The sequence below is a fragment of the Rissa tridactyla genome, chromosome 4, assembly GCF_028500815.1.
Source record: "Rissa tridactyla isolate bRisTri1 chromosome 4, bRisTri1.patW.cur.20221130, whole genome shotgun sequence".
NCBI classification, from domain to species: Eukaryota; Metazoa; Chordata; class Aves; order Charadriiformes; family Laridae; genus Rissa; species Rissa tridactyla.
In genome coordinates, this window is record NC_071469.1 from 22530238 (window position 1) to 22553582 (window position 23345).

A 23345-nucleotide genomic window follows, 5' to 3' on the forward strand; every position below is an offset into this window, starting at 1 on the left:
TACAGTTGTGTAATATGTATTATTATGATATCATTGTTTAATGAAATCACATACTATTGATATAAAATGGAAATCATACGGTAGTTCAGATTTATCACTTACCCACTGTGGCATATCTTCTGTGTTCCAGGTGAAGGTGGATTCAGTAATGTCTTCTGTGAGACCACAAAATTCAGGTAATATGCAAACATTTACCTGTCAATGATTTCTACTCCTTTTTCATTCACAAATTTAAAAAAATTATGAAGCTTAGACTCTTCGGAGTTTTGAAGAACCTGATGCAGATTAATGATAATGTATATAATTGTATGATGTTCAACAAGGTCAAGTGCCAGGTCCTGCACTTGGGTCAAAACAACCCCATGCAGCACTACAGGCTTGGGGCAGAGTGGCTGTAAAGCTGCCTGTTGGAAAAGGACCTGGGGGTGTTGGTTGATGGCTGGCTGAATGGGAGCCAGCAGTGTGCCCAGGTGGCCAAGGAGGCCAATAGCATCCTGGCCTGTATCAGGAATAGTGTGGCCAGCAGGACTAGGGAAGTGATCATCCCCCTGTACTCAGCACTGGTGTCGTGGCTTAACCCCAAGTGGCCACCAGGACCACGCAGCTGTTCACTCACTCCACACCCATGCCCCAGTGGGATAGGAGAGGAGAATTGGAAAAAAAAGAAAACCTCATGGGTTGAGGTAAAGACAGTTTAATAGAACAGTAATGGAAGAGAAGATATCAATAACAATAATGATAAAAGAAAATACAAAATAAGTGATGCAATACAATTGCTCACCACCCAATGATTGATTGCCCAGCTCATCCCGAGCAGCAATCCCAGATTCCTGTCCCCTGGCCAGACCCCATTTATATACTGAGCATGATGTCTATGGTATGGAATATTCCTTTGGCCAGTTTGTCTTTTCTACGCTCCCACTCAGCTTCTATGGGAAGCTGAAAAAGTCCTTGACTTTATATAAGCATTACCTAGCAACAACTAAAACAATACGTGTTATCAACGTTATTCTCACACTAAATCCAAAACACAGCAGCTACTAGCAAGAAAATTAACTATAACCCAGCTGAAACCAAGACAACTGGTGAGGCTGCACCTTGATACTGTGTTCACTTTTGGGCCCCTCGCTGCAAGAAAGACATTGAGGTGCTGGAGCGTATCCAAAGAAGAGCAATGAAGCTGGTGAAGGGTCTCAAGCACAAGTCCTATGAGGAGCAGCTGAGGGAACTGGGGTTGTTTAGCCTGGAGAAGAGGAGGCTGAGGGGAGACCTTACTGCTCTCCACAACTACCTGAAAGGAGTGTGGCGAGGTGGGGATCAGTCTCTTCTCCCAAGTAACGAGTGGTAGGACAAGAGAAAATGGCCTCAAGTTGCGCGAGGGGAGGTTTAGATTGAATATTAGGAAAAATTTCTTCACTGAAAGGGTTATCAAGCATTGGAACAGGCTGCCCAGGGAAGTGGTAGAGTCACCATCCCTGGAGGTATTTAAGAGACGTGTAGACATGGCACTGAGGGACATGGTTTAGTCATAACTTGGCAGTATTATGTTAACAGTTGGACTCGATGATCTTAAGGGTCTTTTCCAAACTAAATGATTGTATGATTCTATTCTATGATTCTATAAATGAGCTTACCATGGCTATTAAAGAGGATCATATGATTTCATTTAGTTTTGTAATATTTTTAGTGCTTCTATGTTACATTTATCTTGAACTTATTCTTGCTTCTCTAAGTGGCATTTCTTACTAGCAACATGGTATAGATTAGTGATAGAGTAGTTAGGAATTTTTAGTGTTCAAGTTGGTAAATGATGAAAAAGGTTCTATCCATTTTTTGATGTTTTTCCACTGTTTATTTGGTCAAATACTGGAATCTTACATCAAAGTTCAATAAATGTCTCTTTCTGTAACACCCTCCCATTTATATAGTTCTTTTTTTTTTTTTTTTTATTGTCCTTGACCTTATCAATTATGCCCATACATCTCTTTGTGGGGTCACGTGGCAAGTCTTATTGGAGAAATTATTCCTATAAAAAATGAAGTGGCAAAAAACTGTGGCTGCTTTTATCAGTAAGTTCCCCCATCCCTTTTGCCATATGGCCCCACAAGTATATGTATGGATACAAAGGCAGTGCAGAGGCTGGTTTTGTTTATTCTAGCATTGATGCCAAAACCCATGTTCATAAAACCACACCCTTACTTGTAAATCTTTCATTTAGGCAATAAATACAGAATGAAGATTTTACTCAGATTTTTTTTCAAGAGGACAACCACATATGAATGCCTGAACGAAAAATAGTGAACTAATATATAAAGATTATGGATTTGTTAATACCTAATTGGCTTGAATATTTTTTAAGATGACCTTTTTGTGTGTTGAGATAGCTTTACAACCTGTTCTAGTAGCACATAAATTGCCAAGCTTCAAGATCAATGAATAGGCGGCACTCTATTAGAGGAGTCATTCTATAAAAGGAAAATTGTATACTACAATTTTCTGGGCTCGTATGTTACTCTGAAAGAGAAAAAAATAAATGGGTGGAAAGCTTATATTGCTTTTTATCGTTTCACTTCCATAGTTACCCAATTGAATGGAAAGCTGTTCATGCAGGCAAGTTCAGTATGTTTTAGGCAACCTCTGCTATTAAAGAAATTGTGCATGTACAGAACCTAGCAGTTGAAAGCAGCAAGTCTTTGTAATCCTGGAAACTGAGACTGTAACAGTTCTTAATGTATGATTTTTTTCAAGAAGAAATAAGGAAAGAAACACCGGAAATCCATAAGCTTGTAGTTTAATATTTGAATTGAGACAGCAGGTGGAGCTGAAGGAGTTGTGCTTTTGAACCACTGCAGAAAGAATAGGATATGAATGAATCAAAAGAAAGAAGTGCAGAGCTTTTGTTATATTATTTGATAAAGAAAAATTCCTGCAGGATACAGTGATGTTGCCTTCTAAGGAAAATTATTTTTTTTAAATGAGCATAAAGCATATATTAGAAAGTTATAAGAAAGGAATATTTGTCTGTTTAAATATTGAGCTGAAATGGGATTTTTTTTGCCCAAAACATATGTATCTGCAGAATTTTTATATCAAGATTTTTGCACGTTTCATGGGGAGGCCTGAAGTTTTGAGGGGCAGATTTTTGTTTCTTAATTTTTATGTTTTACTTTGATTTTAGAAGAAACGGTCAATTAAGTACTTCCAAGCCATGCTTGCATTTCAATTTCTTTCATTTTCAGTTCATTAAAAGAACAAGATAAATGTACAAGTAAAGACTTTCATATAGTGTGCAGGAGGAATAACCAATCCAGTTTTACATTCAATTTTATTAGAAATGTCATAGGAATCTGTATCTGAGGCTATAGATTATTTCAGAGTTCTCTCATTCCTGGGAATGATGCCAGATAGATTGTTTATGCAGCATGGATCTTTATCCATGGCATGCAAGTGCTATTGACTTAGAAAAGTCCATGTTTCTCTCCAAAGCAAAGAAACATGAGATGGCAAGTAACAAGAAGGAAAACGTAGAAGTAAACAGAAGCATTATCATAGAATCATAGAATGGGTTGGGTTGGAAGGGACCTTTAGAGGTCATCTATTATACTCAAGTATAGAAAATAAGTGAGAAAATTAAAACGATATTGAAATGTTTGCATGATCATGATCTAACTTTGAAGACTACTATTTCAGTTTTATTTTTGTGTTTATTTATATAATTAAAATTATTCGTAATTTTTAGACCACAGTTGTACATATTTTTAAGGAGAAAAATAAAACTGACTTTTTTGCAGGGGTACTTATTTATATTTTGCATCTTCCTAGGTCTATTATTTGAAAAGTTTTAAATCTCATGAGTGCAAAAAAGGCTGCACAGTTATACAGTAACGAAGCAAGGCAAATATTTACAGATTTTGATGTGCAAGGTAATTTTTTTTCTCCTAAATATTTGGAGTATTAATTTAACTCTAAAATAATTGAGCAAAACAGAACACCTGCAGGAAATAAAAAGAAGTTAAGATGATGTTCTGGATGCTGCAAAGTTAAGTAGAACAGTAGCAGAGTAACAAAGATCATGATGGTGTTAATATAAATGAAGTCAAGGTCAGTAGGCTGTGGCATTCTAGATGGTAGCTCTGGATTGTCTGTTGTACTATGAGCTCCTCCAGCTGTTAAGAGAAGTCTCTAGCCATTCACCCTACCTAGTTGCTGTTGCTACCTTTCATTATTTCTCTGTTACTCATACTGATATATTTCCACTCATTTATGCCACATAGTTTACATATTTCTGTCCCTGGTGATGGATATAGATCGTTTTGACTTCTCGTGATAGACCAAGGAAGGGAAATGAAAGTAACAAGGATTTTTTTCTTGTTCTTGTTGAGAAGCAGATGTGGTGATTCTTTTTTGTTCCTGCTAGACAACAGGGGATCTCCCATCATCAAACTTAAAAAACCGAAAACTTCACCAGGAGCCTCTGAGCTGATAGACATTCAAATGATCCTTTGCTTTTTTCTTCCTGACCTGAGATAGGACTATGGTCCTTGAAAAGAGGGAAAGTGAAACGTATGGCAAATCAGATGTTGGGATGATCAGATAGGCATCCACTCAGCTTTTTGCCATGAACTAAAAGTAGCTTTTGAAGTGTTATTTTTAGTGAGTTATTTCAAAGGACTTAACTGTTTCAAGCACTGTGCTTTTGTTTGTCTTGTGATCTGCTGCACACAATCTGCTGTAGCCCTGTTTGAGATGCTTTATTTTCCAGTTGGATCTGGAAGTGAATTCATAATCTAAGTGACTGATCGGTTGATATTACTCTGATATAAAGTATTCAGGATCTTATGTCTGCAGCACGATTAAACTGAAGGAGAAATTTTTTTATGCAAGAAAATTTTTGAAACACAATGTTTAGAATAACTAAGATGTCAATGAAAATGATAGATTTGAAATGTAATTTTGATATTTTAGAGTATATGTTTTCAAAGTTTTACAAATCTGAAATTTACAATTCAAAATGTCTACTTTTAAAATTAAAACTTAAATAAGAGAGTTGTAGATGTTGTAGGCACAGTACTTTTGAACAGGGTTCACAGTGGCAAAAAGGAATTGTCAGTATAAAATCTTTCTCAGACTGTTCTTCTATATAATGTAGCCATCCTAAAATATTTTACAAATACAGTAACTTAAAGGGTGTATAATCCTTTCAGAAATGTGAATTGATTAGCTCACATGCAAACATAATTGTATTAAGCAGTTTAAAAAAAACCTTAATTTACATTATTTTTCTCTTGCCTAATCTTGATTTAAAAGATAGAGGATTTTTAACTTTTGAAGACTTCAAGAAAGCCTTCAACTCTGTTTCTGCTAAGTTATTTGAAAGAATCATAGCTGAAGCCTTCAGGTAAGATTAACAATGACATCCGTATTCCTGGATAGCAGGCTTTGTGTTGTATATATTTCAGTTAATTGAAATGATTAGATTCTATCATGCAACTGAAGATATAAGCTTCAGCACATTACTGTTTCAGTGCCTTATATTCAGTATATTATATTCAGTATGTTATGAAGATAAATAATGTATAATATAATAATTAATATAAATTGTATAAATATAAGTAATAAAATAATTATAATTAAAATAATTATTATCAGATGCAGAAAGTAACTTGTTGCCTGTACTGTTTTTTAAGAAGCCTAAAATTATTTACTTTTACATTTTCCTCCTGTAATTGGGGAAATCTGTATTTAAGAGCTATATCTTGAAAAATTCACTTAAACTGTAGCGCATATTGAGAGGCAGTAGTGGTGAGATTTCCTGCAAGGTAAGATTGGCTCAGAAGTGGAAGAATAAAATTTTGAGAGTAATTTGCAGATCATAAAAAAATGATCTTACCTCTGCAATTGTCAGTAAACATTATTTAAAAACTGTTTTGGAAAACATTGCATTGCAAAATGTAAAACTTTCTTTTTGTGATGTGAATGATTTGTTTGGAAGTAACTCAGTCATTGAGAGAAGTCCTTCACTTTTGAAGACATGGCATCAGATAGCTTGCTGAGCACCATCTTTAAAAGGTGGGGGTGGATTTTGGGTCGTTATTCTTTTTTGTAGTTATCTGGAATCATGGTACAAAGCATTATCGCAGAACAGGAATTGGTCTGTACATCTTTCAAGCCACTGGCATTCAATAACAAAATAAAAGCGTAGAGTGTCAAAGGTCTTAGATGATACTCTTGTGTTTTTGCACTAAAGATGTAATGTATTTTGAGGAAACTAATTATTTTAAGAAGGATTGAAAAGTTATGTGGTATGTTTTTCTTGATGTCCAAGTGATTTTACTATAACTTTTTGGTATATTGTAAAGAAATGAATAGGAAAATGTAAGCAGAATAGCTTGAGGTGTTATCCTTTTTTTAAATATTTTAAGGACTTCTATGAAGGGCCTAATGTCCAATTTTTCTGTCCAGTGATTAAAATCTTTGTCTTGAATATTAATCCTTTTTAGGTCAGAAAAGCATATGTAGTTGTTGTTCATACTGGTTTATTTTGCATTTTTACATATGTTGTTACATTATCTTTCTCATTTGAAAAACTGTCAAATAAATGAAGACTTAGCTTCATAACGTAAAATAGTTCTGAAAACTTTTGACCCATCTTTCTGTCAGTGAAACTACCCAATTTTGAATTTAAATTATAATCTTGGTGAATTTATAAATGAAGGAAAGTTCAAGCAAATGTTATGGTATACGCTGTATCTAGTAAGGAAGACATGTCATTAACAACATCAACAGTAGCTCTAATGCTAGCATTATCACAGTCCAGCAAATGAAACTTGTGATTGCATATTTATGAATGAGGTATGGAACCTGAAGAGAAACATAGGTTCTTGAAAATGAAATTTTCAAGAAGTTTGCATGTTTCTTTGTCTACTCTTGAAAGAAATTACACAATAGTATTGTGTAATACGGATTTCTTTTGCATTGACCAGGACAAATCTGCAGAGAACTCTTCAGAATTTTAGTTTGAAATTAGAGTTGTCCTAAATCCTCTTTTAGGAACACATCCTTTTTGGATATTTCTTGATGGGTATGTTGAACTTTACATAGGGAAACAGAGCTAGGAATTTTGTCCTAATTTGAGCTGTACAGTTGGATTAAGACTGTATGAAAAGAAAGACAGAGGAAATATTTTTAGCATCTTCAGATTTAATGACTCTGATCAAGTGTGAGTTCTAAAAGTAGGTCTATGTTAGCAATTAATACAGCACATAGGGATCAGGTCTGTAGAACAAGGAAGGGAGAATATCAGTAATTGTTTTGCATTAAGAATGAAGGACCCCACTGAAGTAATTTAGCTTTCAGATCAAGTAGACTTGATTTGTAGTAGTACAAAATGCTCATCATGAGGCATCCATACATGTTGAATTAACAAACTTGAAGCTTGAAAATGGAATTATTGTATTTATCATTCATGTATTTTATTAATATTAAAATAGTCTTAAAATAGAATAAGAAGCTAAAGAATAACAAATTATTTTTCTAACCTACCTCTACAACAGCTGTTATGCTCAAAATCTCAAAATCTTGTTATGTCTACAAAGGAGGCACACCCGATACAAAAAGCCAAAATTTACTGTTACTATATGGAAATCTTAGCAGTCTAGTCAAAGAGTTATTACTAGTACAGATTTAATAATTACCAAAAAAAAAGAAAGAAAACTAAAATAAAGAATACTATGCTACAAAAAGTCGCAATGCAGTTAAATATGTTATACACCTCCGAACATCTACCTATTTTTCTGTTGTTATTCTCAGTCTTCCACTGTCCCTCTTGGTTCTGAGGTTGACAGGTTCAAGGCAGGCACAGTAGGGTGAATTGCCATTATCCTGACTTCTTTACCAAGAGGAGTATGATATTCGTATTGATGTTTTCTTCTCTCTGACTCCAGCACCCACTTTGGGTCATTTTTACATCTTTTCCAGCACAGTTTACATCTTCCTCTTTCTTCATTGATTTGCAAGCCCGTGTTGCATCCAAATTTACTTTATATAGCACGTATTACATATTTTAGATATTTGTTCACTGCTCTCTTTGTCATCCATGCAACCACTTTTGTCCAGCTCCTGTGTCCGCGGTTCTTTAACTGATCATTGGTAAGTTGTTTCTTGTCCTGGTCCTCCAGTGTTAGCCTGTGGCCTGTATCTTAACATCCCATGCCTGTCCTCCTCTATTCTATGTGCTGTGTCTTTACATATAAAGGCCTCTGCTGTCATGCCATGTCTGTACTTCTCTACATCATTATCTTAAACTCATAAACGTTTCATTTTACATAGAAGAAATTCTTGTTACTTCTGTCTATATAAAGCTATATTTATACTGTGTAAAGATAAGAAGAACAAACTAGGCATAACCGCCTGGTCCTTAAAAGAACTGCTGTTACAGGTAAAGCAAGTAAAAGCTCCAGGCAGGTCAAGCAAATTCAGACAAAGTCTGACAAACCTCAGTCTTCAGACCTTGCAAACTCGGTACAGAGTTTGCAGCCTGTTACTAGCAATGGTTGCACTGTATTTACTGGAATACAGGGTTATGAAACATACAGTTAATATCCCTGCTTTACTTTAACGTTGTATATTCTTTTATTAATGTGTAAAGATGTAGTGAATGAATTTGAATTGGTAGAAGAGCTTCAGGATGGGGTGGTGTTAAACGCTCTATTTTATGAAAGAAAAAAGACACCTCATTCAACAGTGTTTCTAAGTACAGTAAGTGGGTAGTTTGGGGTTTTTTTATTTATTTCTTAATTCCATGGGAATAGGACCAAACAAATATATTTTCATCTCATACTGATAAAATAATATTTAATGGAGACATTCTTTCTCCTAAGGGATTATTTTCTTACGAATGTCAGTAATATACTGCACTTAGCTGTTGCTAAAGTTTGCAAAATGCATGTGAGTTTTCAGTTTATATTTGATTGTATTAACTGACCGTAATCTTGCCTGAACAGTAGTGTAACATTTATTGTTTCTGAGCTAATATTGCAGTTATATTGAACAAAATGCTGAAGTGCTTATCATGCACCTGGTGTGTGCCTGATTAAAATGCCTTTGTACCATAAAATCTCAGCATTCTAGACACAGGTGTTGCAGCAGTGCCTGCTAAGGTAAATGGTGTGATGATATGTTCTTTCATGATGGGGCTCTTTTTAATGGGTAGCACACACAAGAATTTCTTTATAATAATGCTGCTGTTCTGCAGGTAGCTACATGGATATGAAATGTGACAAGTCCTTTGCAATAATAATTTGTGATAAATGACTGTCTGTAAGTGAACATGTTGTCTTCTAAAGTGGGATTCAAATTCTTAAAAAATATTTCAAGTACTGTTTTCCTTTTTTGTTGTGAATATGTCATATTCAAATTATACAATATTATTAATTACTGCTGCTGAGAAAACATTTGTCTTAGCTGTGCCATTTGTTTAAGAAACATAGGTTATTTGTATGCCAAAACCTTAGACCATGATAATGGAAATAGTAACAGAAGCAAGCTGAAAACCAATCACATGTGAATGTGAGTGAACCTATAAATGATGAAAAATGTCTTACAAACCAAAAGTGGACAGAAAAGTCTCATACAGTTTTTAAAGCTAGCAAGCATAAATCAGATCTTAAGGAAGAAAAGAAGGCATTCATGATCCGCATTTTATGCTGCTCTGCCTTTAGATTGATAGGATCACACACTAGAGGTATATTAGTACTTTTGTATGTATTGGTACTTTCCATACAAAAAATGACCTAATTGTCTCGTATTTCTTTCATGTAATTATCTAGTAATGAGAAAATAACCTGGTTTTCAGAGCCACCCCATGGAAGAAATCTTATGCTCTTTTATGCAAGTTTGATTTATAGACATGTACTGCAGAGCACAGTGAATATGAGACATTCATCTTCCTATGGCTAGTTGCCATGGAAACATAGTACACAGTACAATGTCATTCCAGCTCTGGTGGTGCCTGCAGTAGTTTATTCCTTTGTTGTTCTTGTTTCTTAAGCAACTGTCTTGCAGCCTTTCATATTATCACACTTCATCACCTATACAAGTCTTTTCCCTTATCTCTTGAGAACCATCTCTAATAGAAAAGATCAATTTTTTGTCTACCCATGCATATCCATGTATGTACTTTTTTTTCAAATCATGGGTTAAAAGCTTATCCCATGCCCACAAATAATATGCCATTGCCCTAAAATTGGTAAAAGAAGATGGTAAACTGAACATCAAAGTGTAAAGGACCTGCCTCAGTATCTTTATTTACTATCTCTCAACAGGGACTGGAGTTAGGATTATTATTCTGTAACAAGTATCTCACTCCAGGAAAACAGAAAGATTCTCCTATCTGTCCTTAGCTGGCGTTTGTGAGATGGACAAAAATCCAACAGCTGTCTTATAATATCCACACTGTTTCACCCTTGTGAGATAAGAAATTAGAGGAGCTGGGGAAAAAAAAAAAAAAAAAGAGATCCTCATAATTAATCTAAAGAAGTACTAAGGATGTTCAGGGGGACAAGAGTCAAATTGAATGATCTTTATATTGCAAAGCTGTACCCTAACACAAGTTCTTCTTTTTAAGGCTGTACCTATTTCATGATTCATTGCAAAGGGAACTGATACACAATTAAAGCTGTATGCGTTTCAGGTTCTGCCTAAGTGGAGTGATACTTTGTGAGAAAGTATCTGCTGCTCCCCACAGGTGCAACCCCTTTATGCTCCTCTGCATCCAACCCTCCAATGAGATGACCTTAGTTGTTATAGCAATAAGTATAAGCAAGGACCTCTCTGTGTACCATTCCTTGGTCTTATCACTCTGAGAATGAACAGTTTCTCTACAATATGCTGTTAATTTCAGAGAGTTTCAGAGAGTTAGAAGAGGCTTAGCTAAAAAGTAAAACTACTGAACAGGAAATTGCTTCTGTTTTACCTCAAACCAGGATGCAAGTATGTTTGAAAACATTTTGTAGAGAATCCTAAATTAACACCTAAAGATAGATGTATTTTTTGGGTCATATTAGTGATTTTTGGTTTGCTTTCCCTATCTGTTACCAATTTTGTAATCCAATTACTTAACAACACACATCATTGCTACTTGTGGTGGGTTGAGCCCGGAGAGCAATTAAGCACTCACCCAGTCACTCACTAACTTCCCCCACAGCGGGATGGGGAGAGAATCAGAAGAAGAGGAGCAAGAAAACTCGTGGGTTGAGGTAAGGACACTTTAATGAGTGAAGCAAAGCTGCACATGCAAGCAAAGCAAAATATGGAATTTATTCACTACTTCTCATCAGCAGGCAAATGTTTAGCTGCTTCCTGGAAAGCAGCACGCCTAATGGTTACTTGGGAAGATAAAGACCATAATCACAAACATCCCCTTCTTCCTCGTCCTTTTCCCAAGCTTTGATGGCTGAGCATGGTATCATAGAATCATAGAATGGTTTGGGTTGGAAGGGACCTTTAAAGATCATCTAGTCCAGCTCCCCTAGATCAGGTGATTTTCACTAGATCAGGTTGTAGAAAGCCCCATCCAACCTGACCTTGAACACTTCCAGGGATGGGGCATCCACAGCTTCTCTGGGCAACCTGTTCCAGTGTCTCGCCACCTTCACTGTAAAAAAATTTCTTCCTAATATCTAATCTAAATCTACCCCCTTTCATTTTAAAACTATTGCCCCTGTTCTGTCACTTGGTGAAAAGTCTCTCTCCGTCTTTCTTGTAAGCCCCCTTTATATATTGCAAGGCTGCAAAAGGTCTCCCTGGAGCCTTCTCTTCTTCTCCAGGCCGAATGGCCTCAACTATCTCAATCTTTCTTTTATTGCAACGATATGTAATATCATAAGTCTCTTTACAGCACGAGCAACAAATTTCATACGGTATGGAACATCCCTTTGGTCAATTTGGGTAAGCTGTCCCAGCTGTGTCCCCTCCTAACTTCTTGGCTACCTCCAGCTTACTCACTAGGGGAGCACAGTGGGAAAAAGAAAGCCTGGGGGCTGTGCAAGGACTGCTCAGCAGCAGCCAAAATGCTGGTGTGTTATCAACACTGTTGTTGTTCTAGTCACAGATCCAAAACACAGCAATATTTGTGCTACTGTGAAGAAAATTAACTCCGTCCCAGCCAGAACTAGTACACTACTGTAAATTCAAATTATTCCTTCATTCTAACACTTGTCTAATAAAAAACATCACTAGGAAATCCTGCAGAAACTGGGCACACTGTGCTGCTCCTATGGAGCAGTAGGCCGTTATACATCTATTTCACATCTAGTGGAAGCATGGAGCTTTCACTACAAATAAATCTGACACCAAATCATCCTAACAAAAATTTTAAGTAGAATTTATAGCAGATATGACCCAGGTCTAGATATTTTCCCAATCCTACAGAAAATTAATTTAAAATATTGAACTTTTTTTGTGTATCACTTTATCTGATGAGAGAGGGACTGCTAAAACAATTGCCATAAGCACACACATGAATTTTTGCAGGTTTCAGAGCAAAACCTAGCACATGAGTGTTACACAATATGCCACACATTTACGTGCTTATTCCTTCTAAATAGTTCAACATACTTTTTTCTAATTTGGAAAAAAAATGCTACTTGAAATAAATCTTAAAAAATTTCTTCAAGTTAGTAATTTAAATTAAGTTCATGTTTAAATTAAAAATTTATGCTTTTTCTATTTTTGAGGGTTCCAAACAAGAATTTGCAGTTATGTTAGCAAACTGAAATAAGTCACTGGTTCATGCCTCTTAGTTATCACTCCTGCCATTCGCACTGGCCTTCTCTCATTGGTCCTTGAAGTGCAGAGTAAGTTGTTTTAACATAAACCGCTCTTAGTTCATATGAATCCATTTTATTTTGCATTGCCATGGAGTAGGAATATGCACGTGGTCAGTCACTATAATATATCCATGGTAATATTAAAACGTGTTAATGCCGCAATAAGTGCTTAGCTGGTCATATCCGTGGGACTCTCTTTTAAAGAGTTTCTTTCAGATGGGATAAAACTTTGACATATAACTAAAAATATTTGAATGTGGCAGCTGTAAAATAGACCAAATTCACAACATCAAAGATTATTTTTTTTTATTATGAATAACATCTGGGGTAATAGCAGCACAGATACCTTTTTTCTCACCTGCCAACATGCCTCAAGTGTGAATCAGTTCTTTTAGCAGTAGCTTATATTTATTCAGTTTGGTGATCTCTTTACAAAGACTACCTACACAGATGCTGATTATTTTTTTAATTGCATTGGATGATAGAAACTGTGAAAAAGACTGGCCCCACCAAACTAATTTCAAATAAACTATTAAACAGCCATTAGATGACGTTAATTCTTGTTCGTTTTCATCCAAAGCTGAACATCTACCCTGAAGGGGAAAATGTTCCTTGAGCTCTTTCAGAGGATACTTTTTATTAAAAGTAGATTTTTCTCCAGTGTTAAGAATGGAAGATTTTTAGCAAAATGAACTGCATCTTTTATTTGAAGTGTAATCTGTGATGTGTACTGATAGACTGAAAATATATTCAGATATGTTTGGATTTTTTTTTACTTTAATCAATAGAGTAGAATAGAATAGAATATTTCAGTTAGAAGGGGCCTACAACAATCATCTAGTCCAACTGCCTGACCAGTTCAAGGCTGATCAAAAGTTAAAGCATGTTGTTAAGGGCATTGTCCAAATGCCTCTTAAACACAAACAGGCTTGGGGTCTCAACCACCTCTCTAGGAAGCCTCTTCCAGTGTTTGGCCACACTCTTGGTAAAGAAATGCTTCCTCATGTGCAGTCTAAACTTCCCCTGGAACAGCTTTGAACCATTCCCACGTGTCCTTTCATGGGATATCATGAAGAAGAGCTCAGCACCTCCCTCTCCAGTTCCCCTCCTCAGGAAGTTGGAGAGCAATGATGTCACCCCAAAGCCTACTTTTCTCCAAACTAGACAAGCCCATAGTCCTTAGCCACTCCTCATAGGGCATTCCTTCCAGCCCTTTCACGAGCTTTGTTGCCCTCCTCTGGACACATTCAAGGACCTTCACATCCTTCTTAAATTGTGGAGCCCAGAACTGCACAGAGTATTTGAGGTGAGGCTGCACCAATGCTGAATACAGCAGGATAATCACCTCTTTTGACCAGCTGGTCATACTGTGTTTGATGCACCCCAGGATGCAGTTTGCCCTCTTGGCTGCCAGGGCACACTGATGACTTGTATTGAGCCTACTTTCAATCAGCACCCCCAGTTCCCTTTCTGCAGGGCTGCTCTCCAGCCACTTGTCTCCCAGCTTATGCTTATTCCCAACATTACTCCGTCCTGTGTGCAGAATCCAGCATTTGGACTTGTTAAACTTAATCCCATTAATCATAGCCAAATGTTCCAATCTGTCTCGATCCCTCTGCAACACCTCCTGTCCCTCAAGAGAGGCAACAGTACCTCCCAATTTGGTATCATCATCAAACTTGCTAATGGTGCATTCAACTCCTGCATCCAGATCGTTGATAAATATATTGAACAGAACTGGCCTTAGAATTGAACCCTGAGGAACACTGCTGGTGACTGGTCACCAGCCAGGTGTAGCCCCATTCACTACAACACTTTGAGCTCTGCCTTACAGCCAGTTCTTCACCATAGGCCTGCGCATCCCACAGCTGGACAACTTGTCCAGAAGAATGCTGTGAGGGACAGTGTCAAAAGCCTTACTAAAATACAGAAAAACTACAGCCACTGCCTTCCCTTCATCCACTAGGTGGGTGACCTTATCATAGAAGGATATCAAATTAGTTAAACAGGACTTTCCCTTTGTGAACCCACGTTAACTGTGCCTGATGATTACATTATTGAATGCATATTGAAATGCCTTTCAATGGTACCCAGTATCATCATCTCCATAATTTTTCCAGGAACTGAGGTTAAACTAACAGGTCTGTAGTTCCCTGGGGAACTGACAGGTAGCTCCTTCAGAACTCTGGGATGAATCCCATCAGGCCCCATGGACTTGTGAATATTCAGCTGATAAATTGGTCCCTTACAATTTCAGTGTCCACAAATGGAAAGTCACACACTTGTGGTCCTCCAGCTCCGGGGGACCGGGCAGCCCAAGGTCTATCAGTATTATTAAAGACTGTGGCAAAAAACACCATTGAATATAATATAATAACATACAGTAAGAATTGTAGATAATATAAATAGCAATAACTCTTCGCAGTAGCAAAGAAGTGTTTGCAAAGTCTAAGTTCCCCTTATAGTAGAAAAAAACTGTGACAAAACTAAAAATGAACCAGTCTATGACATAACAAAAGAACAGCCTTCTGTCAAATTGTTAGCCAGTTTTAGATTTTGTTCTTTTTTCTTACAATCTCTGCTGCATTTTGAGAAAGCTATTCAGCATTAGAATTGTAACACAATTGAAAAGGGGATATTGTAATATTACATCTATATAACAAAAATTAATAGCTAGTTTAAAGAAACACCTGATGATAGAGCTTCTTTTTAACATGACAGACTAAGTTATTACTTGATTTGATAAATGCTCTCAAATTAATTGGTAGCATATACTGTTTGTGACATAGCTGCACTGTGTCCCTTTACTTCACCTTTAGTATTTTGTTTAAATTAAAGATAAAATATTATTAATAGCATTTAAATGATGTATGTGCTGTTAGCAATCCTTATATTCCTGAATTTGACAAAGTTTATAAGCGTTCGTGTTTCAGCTTTACAAGAATTTGTTTGAGTTTTTTAACTGACTTCTTATAACGCTTGTAGGATAACGGGTGTCCTCTTGCTGATATTTTTGGAACTTACAGGCTGGTTTCAGCTGGTAGCCCAGCTGAAGTGCTTATACACTAATGCACATAGCATGGGCAACAAACAGGAGGAGCTGGAAGCCATTGTGCAGCAGGATAATTATGATGTAGTTGCCATCACAGAAACGTGGTGGGATGACTCACATAGCTATAGTGCTGCCATGGATGCCTATAGGCTCTTCAGGAAGGATAGGATGCCTATAGGCTCTTCAGGAAGGATAGGCAAGCAAGGAGAGGCAGGGGGGTGGCCCTGTATGTTAAGGAGTGTTATGAATGCTTTGAACTAAATGATGGTGATAATGAGACTGAATGTTTATGGGTAAGAATCAGGGGCAGGGCTAACAAGGCGGATATCGTAGTAGGAGTCTGTTATAGACCGCCCAATCAGGATGAGGAGGCAGATGAAATATTCTATAAACGGCTGGGAGAAGTCTCAAGATCGCGAGCTCTTGTCCTCGTGGGGGACTTCAATTTGCTGGACATCTGCTGGGAATACAATACAGCAGGGAGGGAACAGTCTAGAAGGTTCCTGGAACGTACTGGGGATAACTTCCTGACACAGCTAGTGAGTGAGCCAACTAGGGAAGGTGCCCTGCTGGATCTGTTGTTTGTAAACAGGGAAGGTCTTGTGGGGGATGTGAAGGTTGGAGGCTGTCTTGGGAACAGTGACCATGAAATGATAGAGTTTTCGATTCTGCGAGAAGCAAGGAGAGGGGTCAGCAGGACTGCTACCTTGGACTTCCGGAGGGCGGACTTTGGGCTTTTCAGGAGCCTGGTTGACAAAGCCCCCTGGGAGGCAGTCCTCCAGGGCAAAGGAGCCCAGGAAGGCTGGATGATTTTCAAGAAGGAAGTCTTAAAGGTGCAGGAGCAGGCTGTCCCCATGTGCCAGAAGACAAGCCGTCGGGGAAAAAGACCGGCCTGGCTAAACAGGGAGCTAGTGTTGCAACTTAGGGGAAAAAAGAGGCTCTATGGCCTCTGGAAGGAAGGGCAGGCCACTCAAGAGGACTACAAAGAGGTAGTGAAGCTATGTAGGGAAAAAATCAGGAGGGCCAAAGCCCAGCTGGAACTAAACCTGGCTTCTGTTGTCAAGGATAACAAAAAAAGTTTCTATAAATATATTAGCAATAAGAAGAGGACTAAGGATTATCTCTGTCCTCTAGTAGATGGGGCCGGCAACATAGTGACCAAGGATGAGGAAAGGCTGAGGTACTTAATGCAGTCTTTGCCTCAGTCTTCAGCAGTAGGACCAGTTGTTCCCTGAGTACCCAGACCCCTGAGCTAGAAGACAGGGATGGGGAGCAGAAAGAAGCCCCTGTAATCCAAAGGGAAACGGTGAGGGACCTGCTTCAGCACCTGGAGGTGCACAAATCTATGGGGCCGGATGGGATCCACCCAAGGGTATTGAAAGAGCTGGCGGAAGTGCTGGCCAGGCCACTTTGCATCATTTGTGAGCAGTCCTGGACAACCGGGGAGGTCCCAGCTGACTGGAGGTTAGCAAACGTGACACCCATCCACAAGAAGGGCCGGAAGGAGGATCCGGGGAACTACAGGCCAGTCAGTCTGACCTCGGTGCCTGGGAAGGTCACGGAACAGATCCTCCTCAGTGCCATTACACGGCACATGCAGGAGAACAGGGTGATCAGGCCCAGTCAGCATGGGTTTGTGAAGGGCAGGTCATGCCTATCAAACCTAATATCCTTCTATGATAAGGTGACCCACTTAGTGGATGAGGGAAAAGCTGTGGATGTTATCTACTTAGATTTTTGCAAAGCTTTTGACACTGTTTCCCACAGCATTCTCCTGGAGAAACTGGCTGCTCATGGCCTGGACAGGTGTACTCTTCGCTGGGTAAAAAACTGGCTGGATGGCCGTGCCCAGAGAGTGGTGGTAAATGGAGTTAAATCCAGTTGGTGTCCGGTCACAAGTGGTGTCCCCCAGGGCTCGGTGCTGGGGCCGGTTCTCTTTAATATCTTTATCAATGATCTGGATGAAGGGATCGAATGCACCCTCAGTAAGTTCGCAGATGACACTAAACCGGGCGGGCATGTTGATCTGCTTGAGGGTAGGTTGGCTCTGCAGAGGAATCTGGACAGGCTGGACCGATAGGCTGAGACCAGTGGTATGAGGTTCAACAAGGCCAAGTGCTGGGTCCTGCACTTGGGTCACAACAACCCCATGCAGCGCTACAGGATTGGGGCAGAGTGGCTCGAAAGCAGCCCAGCAGAAAAGGACCTGGGGGTGTTGGTTGACAGCCGGCTGAATATGAGCCAGCAGTGTGCCCAGGTGGCCAAGAAGGCCAACAGCATCCTAGCCTGTATCAGGAACAGTGTGGTGAGCCGGACTAGGGAAGTGATCATCCCCCTGTACTCGGCACTGGTGAGGCCCCACCTCGAGTACTGCGTTCAGTTTTGGGCCCCTCACTACAAGAGGGACATTGAGGTGTTGGAGCGTGTCCAGAGAAGGGCTACAAAGCTGGTGAGGGGTCTGGAAGACAAACCTTATGAAGAACGACTGAGGGAGCTGGGGTTGTTTAGCCTGGAGAAGAGGAGGCTGAGGGGAGACCTTATCACCCTCTACAACTACCTGAAAGGAGGTTGTAGAGAGATGGGGGCTGACCTCTTCTCCCTGGTGACAAGTGATAGGACGAGAGGAAACGGGTTCAAGTTACGTCAGGGGAGGTTTAGATTGGATATTAGGAAACATTTTTTCACTGAAAGGGTTATTAAACATTGGAATAGGCTGCCCAGGGAGGTGGTGGATTCACCATCCCTGGAGGTGTTTAAAAAAAGGGTAGATGGGGCACTTAGTAAGAGACAAGTTATGAAGGGAATTTCATGTCTCTTAATAAGAACAGTTCGTTATGCGTTTCCAAATGAGTAGACGGTTCTTTAATTTGGTACTCCAACATCCGGTTTCTGTAAGACAAAGAACTTTTTAGTTTGAGAATATCAGTTATGATAAAATCAATGTAATGTCATCACAGCTGAGATAGTCCAAGTAGTGAAAAATTTGTGGGAAGAGGTAATACCTTTCATTAGACAGCGGGAAATATCAGGCAGGATTTCAAGCATACAAGTTTTTCAAATCTTCTTTCTTTTAAATGAATTTATTGTTTTAATAGAAACAATACATCAAATGCAATATTATAATTTAAATGGAAGCAAGATAATGGGAGTTTTAACAAAACCAAGAATTGTTAGAAACAAAAATAGCACATGCCGGATTTTAGCACATTTGGAGGCCACTACCGAAAGTTCTTTTATGTATGACATCTAAACAGCTCAGGTACATAAAACTCTTAGCTACAGTGAAATGAGAAATAATGATTTAAATTTTAAGAGATTGACTATATCTGACTTACTGAAGTCTTACTACAGCTAGTGAAGATATTAATTCACAATTTCTGTGAAGAAGTTACATTCGAATTTTTATTTTGTCAATATCTGACAATAGTGGTGGGGTTTTGGAAGGAAAAATGTCTGCTGACCATCATTCTCCAGAAGTAATTTTCTTCATTGCATCTGACCAGCTTTATCCATTTGTGCAGAACATAGTGCATTTAGTGTTCTAGAAATTACACTTTCAATAATCATCAGTCCAATAGAACAAAATATTAAAGTTATGTGCTGAAAAGTGTGTAGCTGTCTATGAATTCTGCTGAGTAATTATGCAAGACAAACATTATACATTTGTAGTAAATAGCATTTACCTTCTTCCATCCAATCTTTTTTTCTGCTATAGAGGAAACTCATGCTTTTAATTTGCAGCTCCTAACATTTTTACTATGCAAGCCAATGAAGCAATAAATTTGCTTGTAATGAAGGAATATTTCTGCCTATTGAAATTTTAATGATAGTGGCATCACAATACAGAGGTAACCTCATAACTATGAAAGAGAACAGTAAAACCAAATTTATATACACTCTAACATATCCACAAAGAAAACACAGTTTTGAAAGGTACAAAATACTGTTAATCCTTTACTCTGACTTTACCGATTAGTAGATTGTTCACAGGTCATAAATTGTCATATTTTTCAATAGATTGCTTATTAAATACTTCTATGTAGACAAAATTGTTTTAATAATGATTTTTTGTATAAACTGTTTTAGAAAAAGAAAAAAATTTTTCTCATGTGCAAATGGGTCAGAAAGCAGATATGCAAACTAATAAAAAAAAAGAAGAAATCAGTTTAATGTCTCAACATAGAATCTATATGCTACCTGCTTTTCCTCCACACAGTGGCATTTACAGCCTAATTCCCCTTGAATTTTTTTCTTTCTCTAAATTCATATTTCTAAATTCGTATTCATCTTTCCAGACTACCTTATTGCTTAACTCTTCAATGCTGTTAAAGAAAATATATTCCCCTTTATTAGTTTGTCTTTCTTACCAGCTCCTTCCTAAATTCCTAATAAAACTTAAGAGTTGTATTCAGGAACAGTAGCACCTATCTGCACTTTTCCTTGTTATTCTAGTTGAAAACATATTAGAGAATGATGATGATGTTAAATTAGCAATGTACTGGTTGGTAAATAATTATAGCTAAACAGTCTAAGTCAAATGATGAACATTTTGGATGTACAGCAATAGTCTCATCACTGTCTTCAGTGGGGGTGAGAAATTGCCAAAGTTTAGATGGATTGATAAGAATACTATTGCAAGCAAAGTGCTATAGGAGGAATCCAAACTGGATATTTCCATATCAGAAGCTTCTGATGAAGGAAATTTTTATAAGGATTTAAATACTGGAAAAATTAGCAGTTACTATTGCAATTCGTAGTGATCATTAATACACACCGAACACTCACTACACAGTATTATATGTAAGTCTTGGCAAGAACTAGAGAATGGTGCTATAATATTTCAGTGCAGGACACGTGCTATGCCAGAACTGAGGGTCGTTAACACTCACAGACAGGATTGTCAAGCAGATTAAAGAGAAACTGACAGCAGAACTGAGACTGGCAACTAGGAAGGATAAGGAGTCGTGTACTTAAAAGGTTCAGATAGGAAACTGAGAAACTAAGTCATCCAGCCTCTGTACTTCCTACCAAAGAAATTCTCTAAATTCTAACTGATTTGATATTGAACCTTTCAGAAAGTCATTTGGTTTCTTTACTTCTCAGCTGTTGCTCTATCTGCTTACTGTTGTGGACATGCCATTTATAAGGTCCTTATTAAAACAACCATCTCATTTTGATACAGTAAATAGTCAAGAGAGAGAGAGAGCAAAGTGATAAATATTTAGTAATAAACATATTTATTAATAAACAATAAACTTCATCATATGCAAAATCAAACTGAAAAAGAAGGTCCAAAGATGGCTCTATTGTCTCTTAAAGTAGGACCGACTTCTGCTACAATTCCACTATTTAGATTACCAAGTATTTAAACACATTCTCAAAAGTTAATTAAGAACATTATTTCATATAGGTATAATGGTTTACAAGGTAGCAAAAAACACTTCTTAGTATATCAAAGTTTTAACTAGTGAAAAGAAAAAATAGTATTTTTTCAAAATACAGAAACATAGTGTGATGAGTGAAATTGTTCTTTTACCTTGTAGTGGCCTAAAAAAATCTAAAATTCTACTGATTACAGACAGATGATTAATAGAGTCATAGGATTAAAACTAAAATGACTTGCTATAACTATCTAGTCTTCCTTGAGGCATAATAGGCCCCAAAATTTCCAACCAATAACACCTCTGATGAAGTAAATTATTCAGTTCGGCTTTACAGCTAGTCAATTTAGGTTTTTACCTTAGATATAGATAAAACTGCTTTATTTTCAGCCACCTTTGAAGAAATAAGAGCTGCTTTCTATGGGATAGGTATCTGTATATTCATTAAGTGTTTTAATGAGCTGATTTAGATAAATGGATGAAAGGCAACAGCTTTGATCATAAAATACTATTTCACTCTTGGAAACCATCTCCCTCACTATAACCTTGAATTATATAGTTAAGGAATATCACTTTATAACATTTTATACTGTTAAGTTATAATTGTATCATTTTATATTGTTTATGTCTGAAATATTTGCATAACATCAAAATATTGCATGAAACAAAACATTTAAAAACCTAAATTTCAGTTTAGTAGACTCATTCGTTAGAATGTTTTGTGACAAAGATAAAAGATTAGCTTAATTTACAAAAATTGACTCCTGGAACACATACTGTGATGTGCAGTGTTACCATTCTGTGGGAGAGCCTAAATGACATCTGTCATACCTCCTTGGATCTCATCTGTACTAAGGTCTAATTTTTACCTCTCTGAAGAAATAAGAAGTCTGATGCTCCTGTCCGTGCACCTCAACTATGTAATATAGGAATGCTTAATTTTTATTAATATTAGGCCAGCTGGAGGCAGTGGAAAAACTCTGATTTTCATATGGGCCTGAACAAATCATAATACAGAGCATATTATACTTAAACATATACTGAATGCTTTCCATCACTCACAGACCTTAGTCCCTTGTATCTAAGGAATCTAAATTTAACAGAAGGGCTAGCTACAAAAAGTAACATTTTCTTTTCACGTACAATTTTCACATTCCATGTTCATAAAGAGATGAAGATATAATTCCTATCCAAAATCTTTATGAACCATGTAGAAATAAAAAAAACCCCTAGCATTATATATCACTCTGACCAGTCCTCAACCACAAAACCTGCTATTTGGGGAAAAGTTTGTAGGAATCATCAGTGTTACTCACCAATGTTACATGCCTATAACTATGGAGGGAAAGTCTATGATGGAAAGATGCAGATTTTGCTATTTATTTCATTCAGCATGGAGTGATGCTTTCTTGCATTATATTTCTCATATGGTAAACTGAAGTAAAAGTTAATTCTTTTGCCTGATGAACAAAGAAAATGGAATAAGCCAGAAATACAAGAAAAAGTTTAAAGTTGTGAAAAACTGTATCATCAAGGTTATCAAGGATTTGGCACAGTCCCAGATCATCCTAAGAATGGAACTAAATGTGTACAAAGCCAACACATATAAAGAAAAGATTCCTAGATTAGCAGAAACTCACTAATCAAAAGATTTGCATAATAATCATCCGTCTGTATGAAGTACCATATGGCAAACAAGACTGTAATTTCACTAAATATGTTTTCTAGGAGAAACATGTTGCTTGTGTTTTCAACTTAGTAAAAAAACCCAAAATCTAATCATAAATGGCTGATACACCTAAGTAAGGGGAAACTTTTGATGTAAATATGAGGAGTGCATGGAAAGCAGCGTGCTGCAATAACCACACATCTGAAAAACATATTTCACATGTGTAACAGAATATGTACAAAAAACAGTTTCAAGAAGAAGAAAAGCAGTGGGCTACTGGCAAAGAATTGCATGTTCAAATCTTCGTAAGATTTTTTTAATGTAAATGATTTCAAGTGACTAACATCAAAAACCAAACTCCAGCTTAGCTTTTAAGAGTTACATCTGTACAAATAAAATGAACCCTTCAATATTAC

The 23345-nt window shown here is 37.4% G+C and overlaps 1 protein-coding gene across 1 annotated transcript in view; it reads left to right on the forward strand.

Moving 5' to 3' along the window:
- The window catches only part of EFCAB11 (EF-hand calcium binding domain 11), a 64872-nt gene that overhangs the window by 3986 nt on the left and 37541 nt on the right, over positions 1-23345 (forward strand). Inside the window, 4 exon segments of the mRNA XM_054197909.1 lie at positions 123-176; positions 3823-3840; positions 3843-3923; positions 5308-5398. Coding sequence (XP_054053884.1) covers positions 123-176; positions 3823-3840; positions 3843-3923; positions 5308-5398 — 244 coding nt within the window.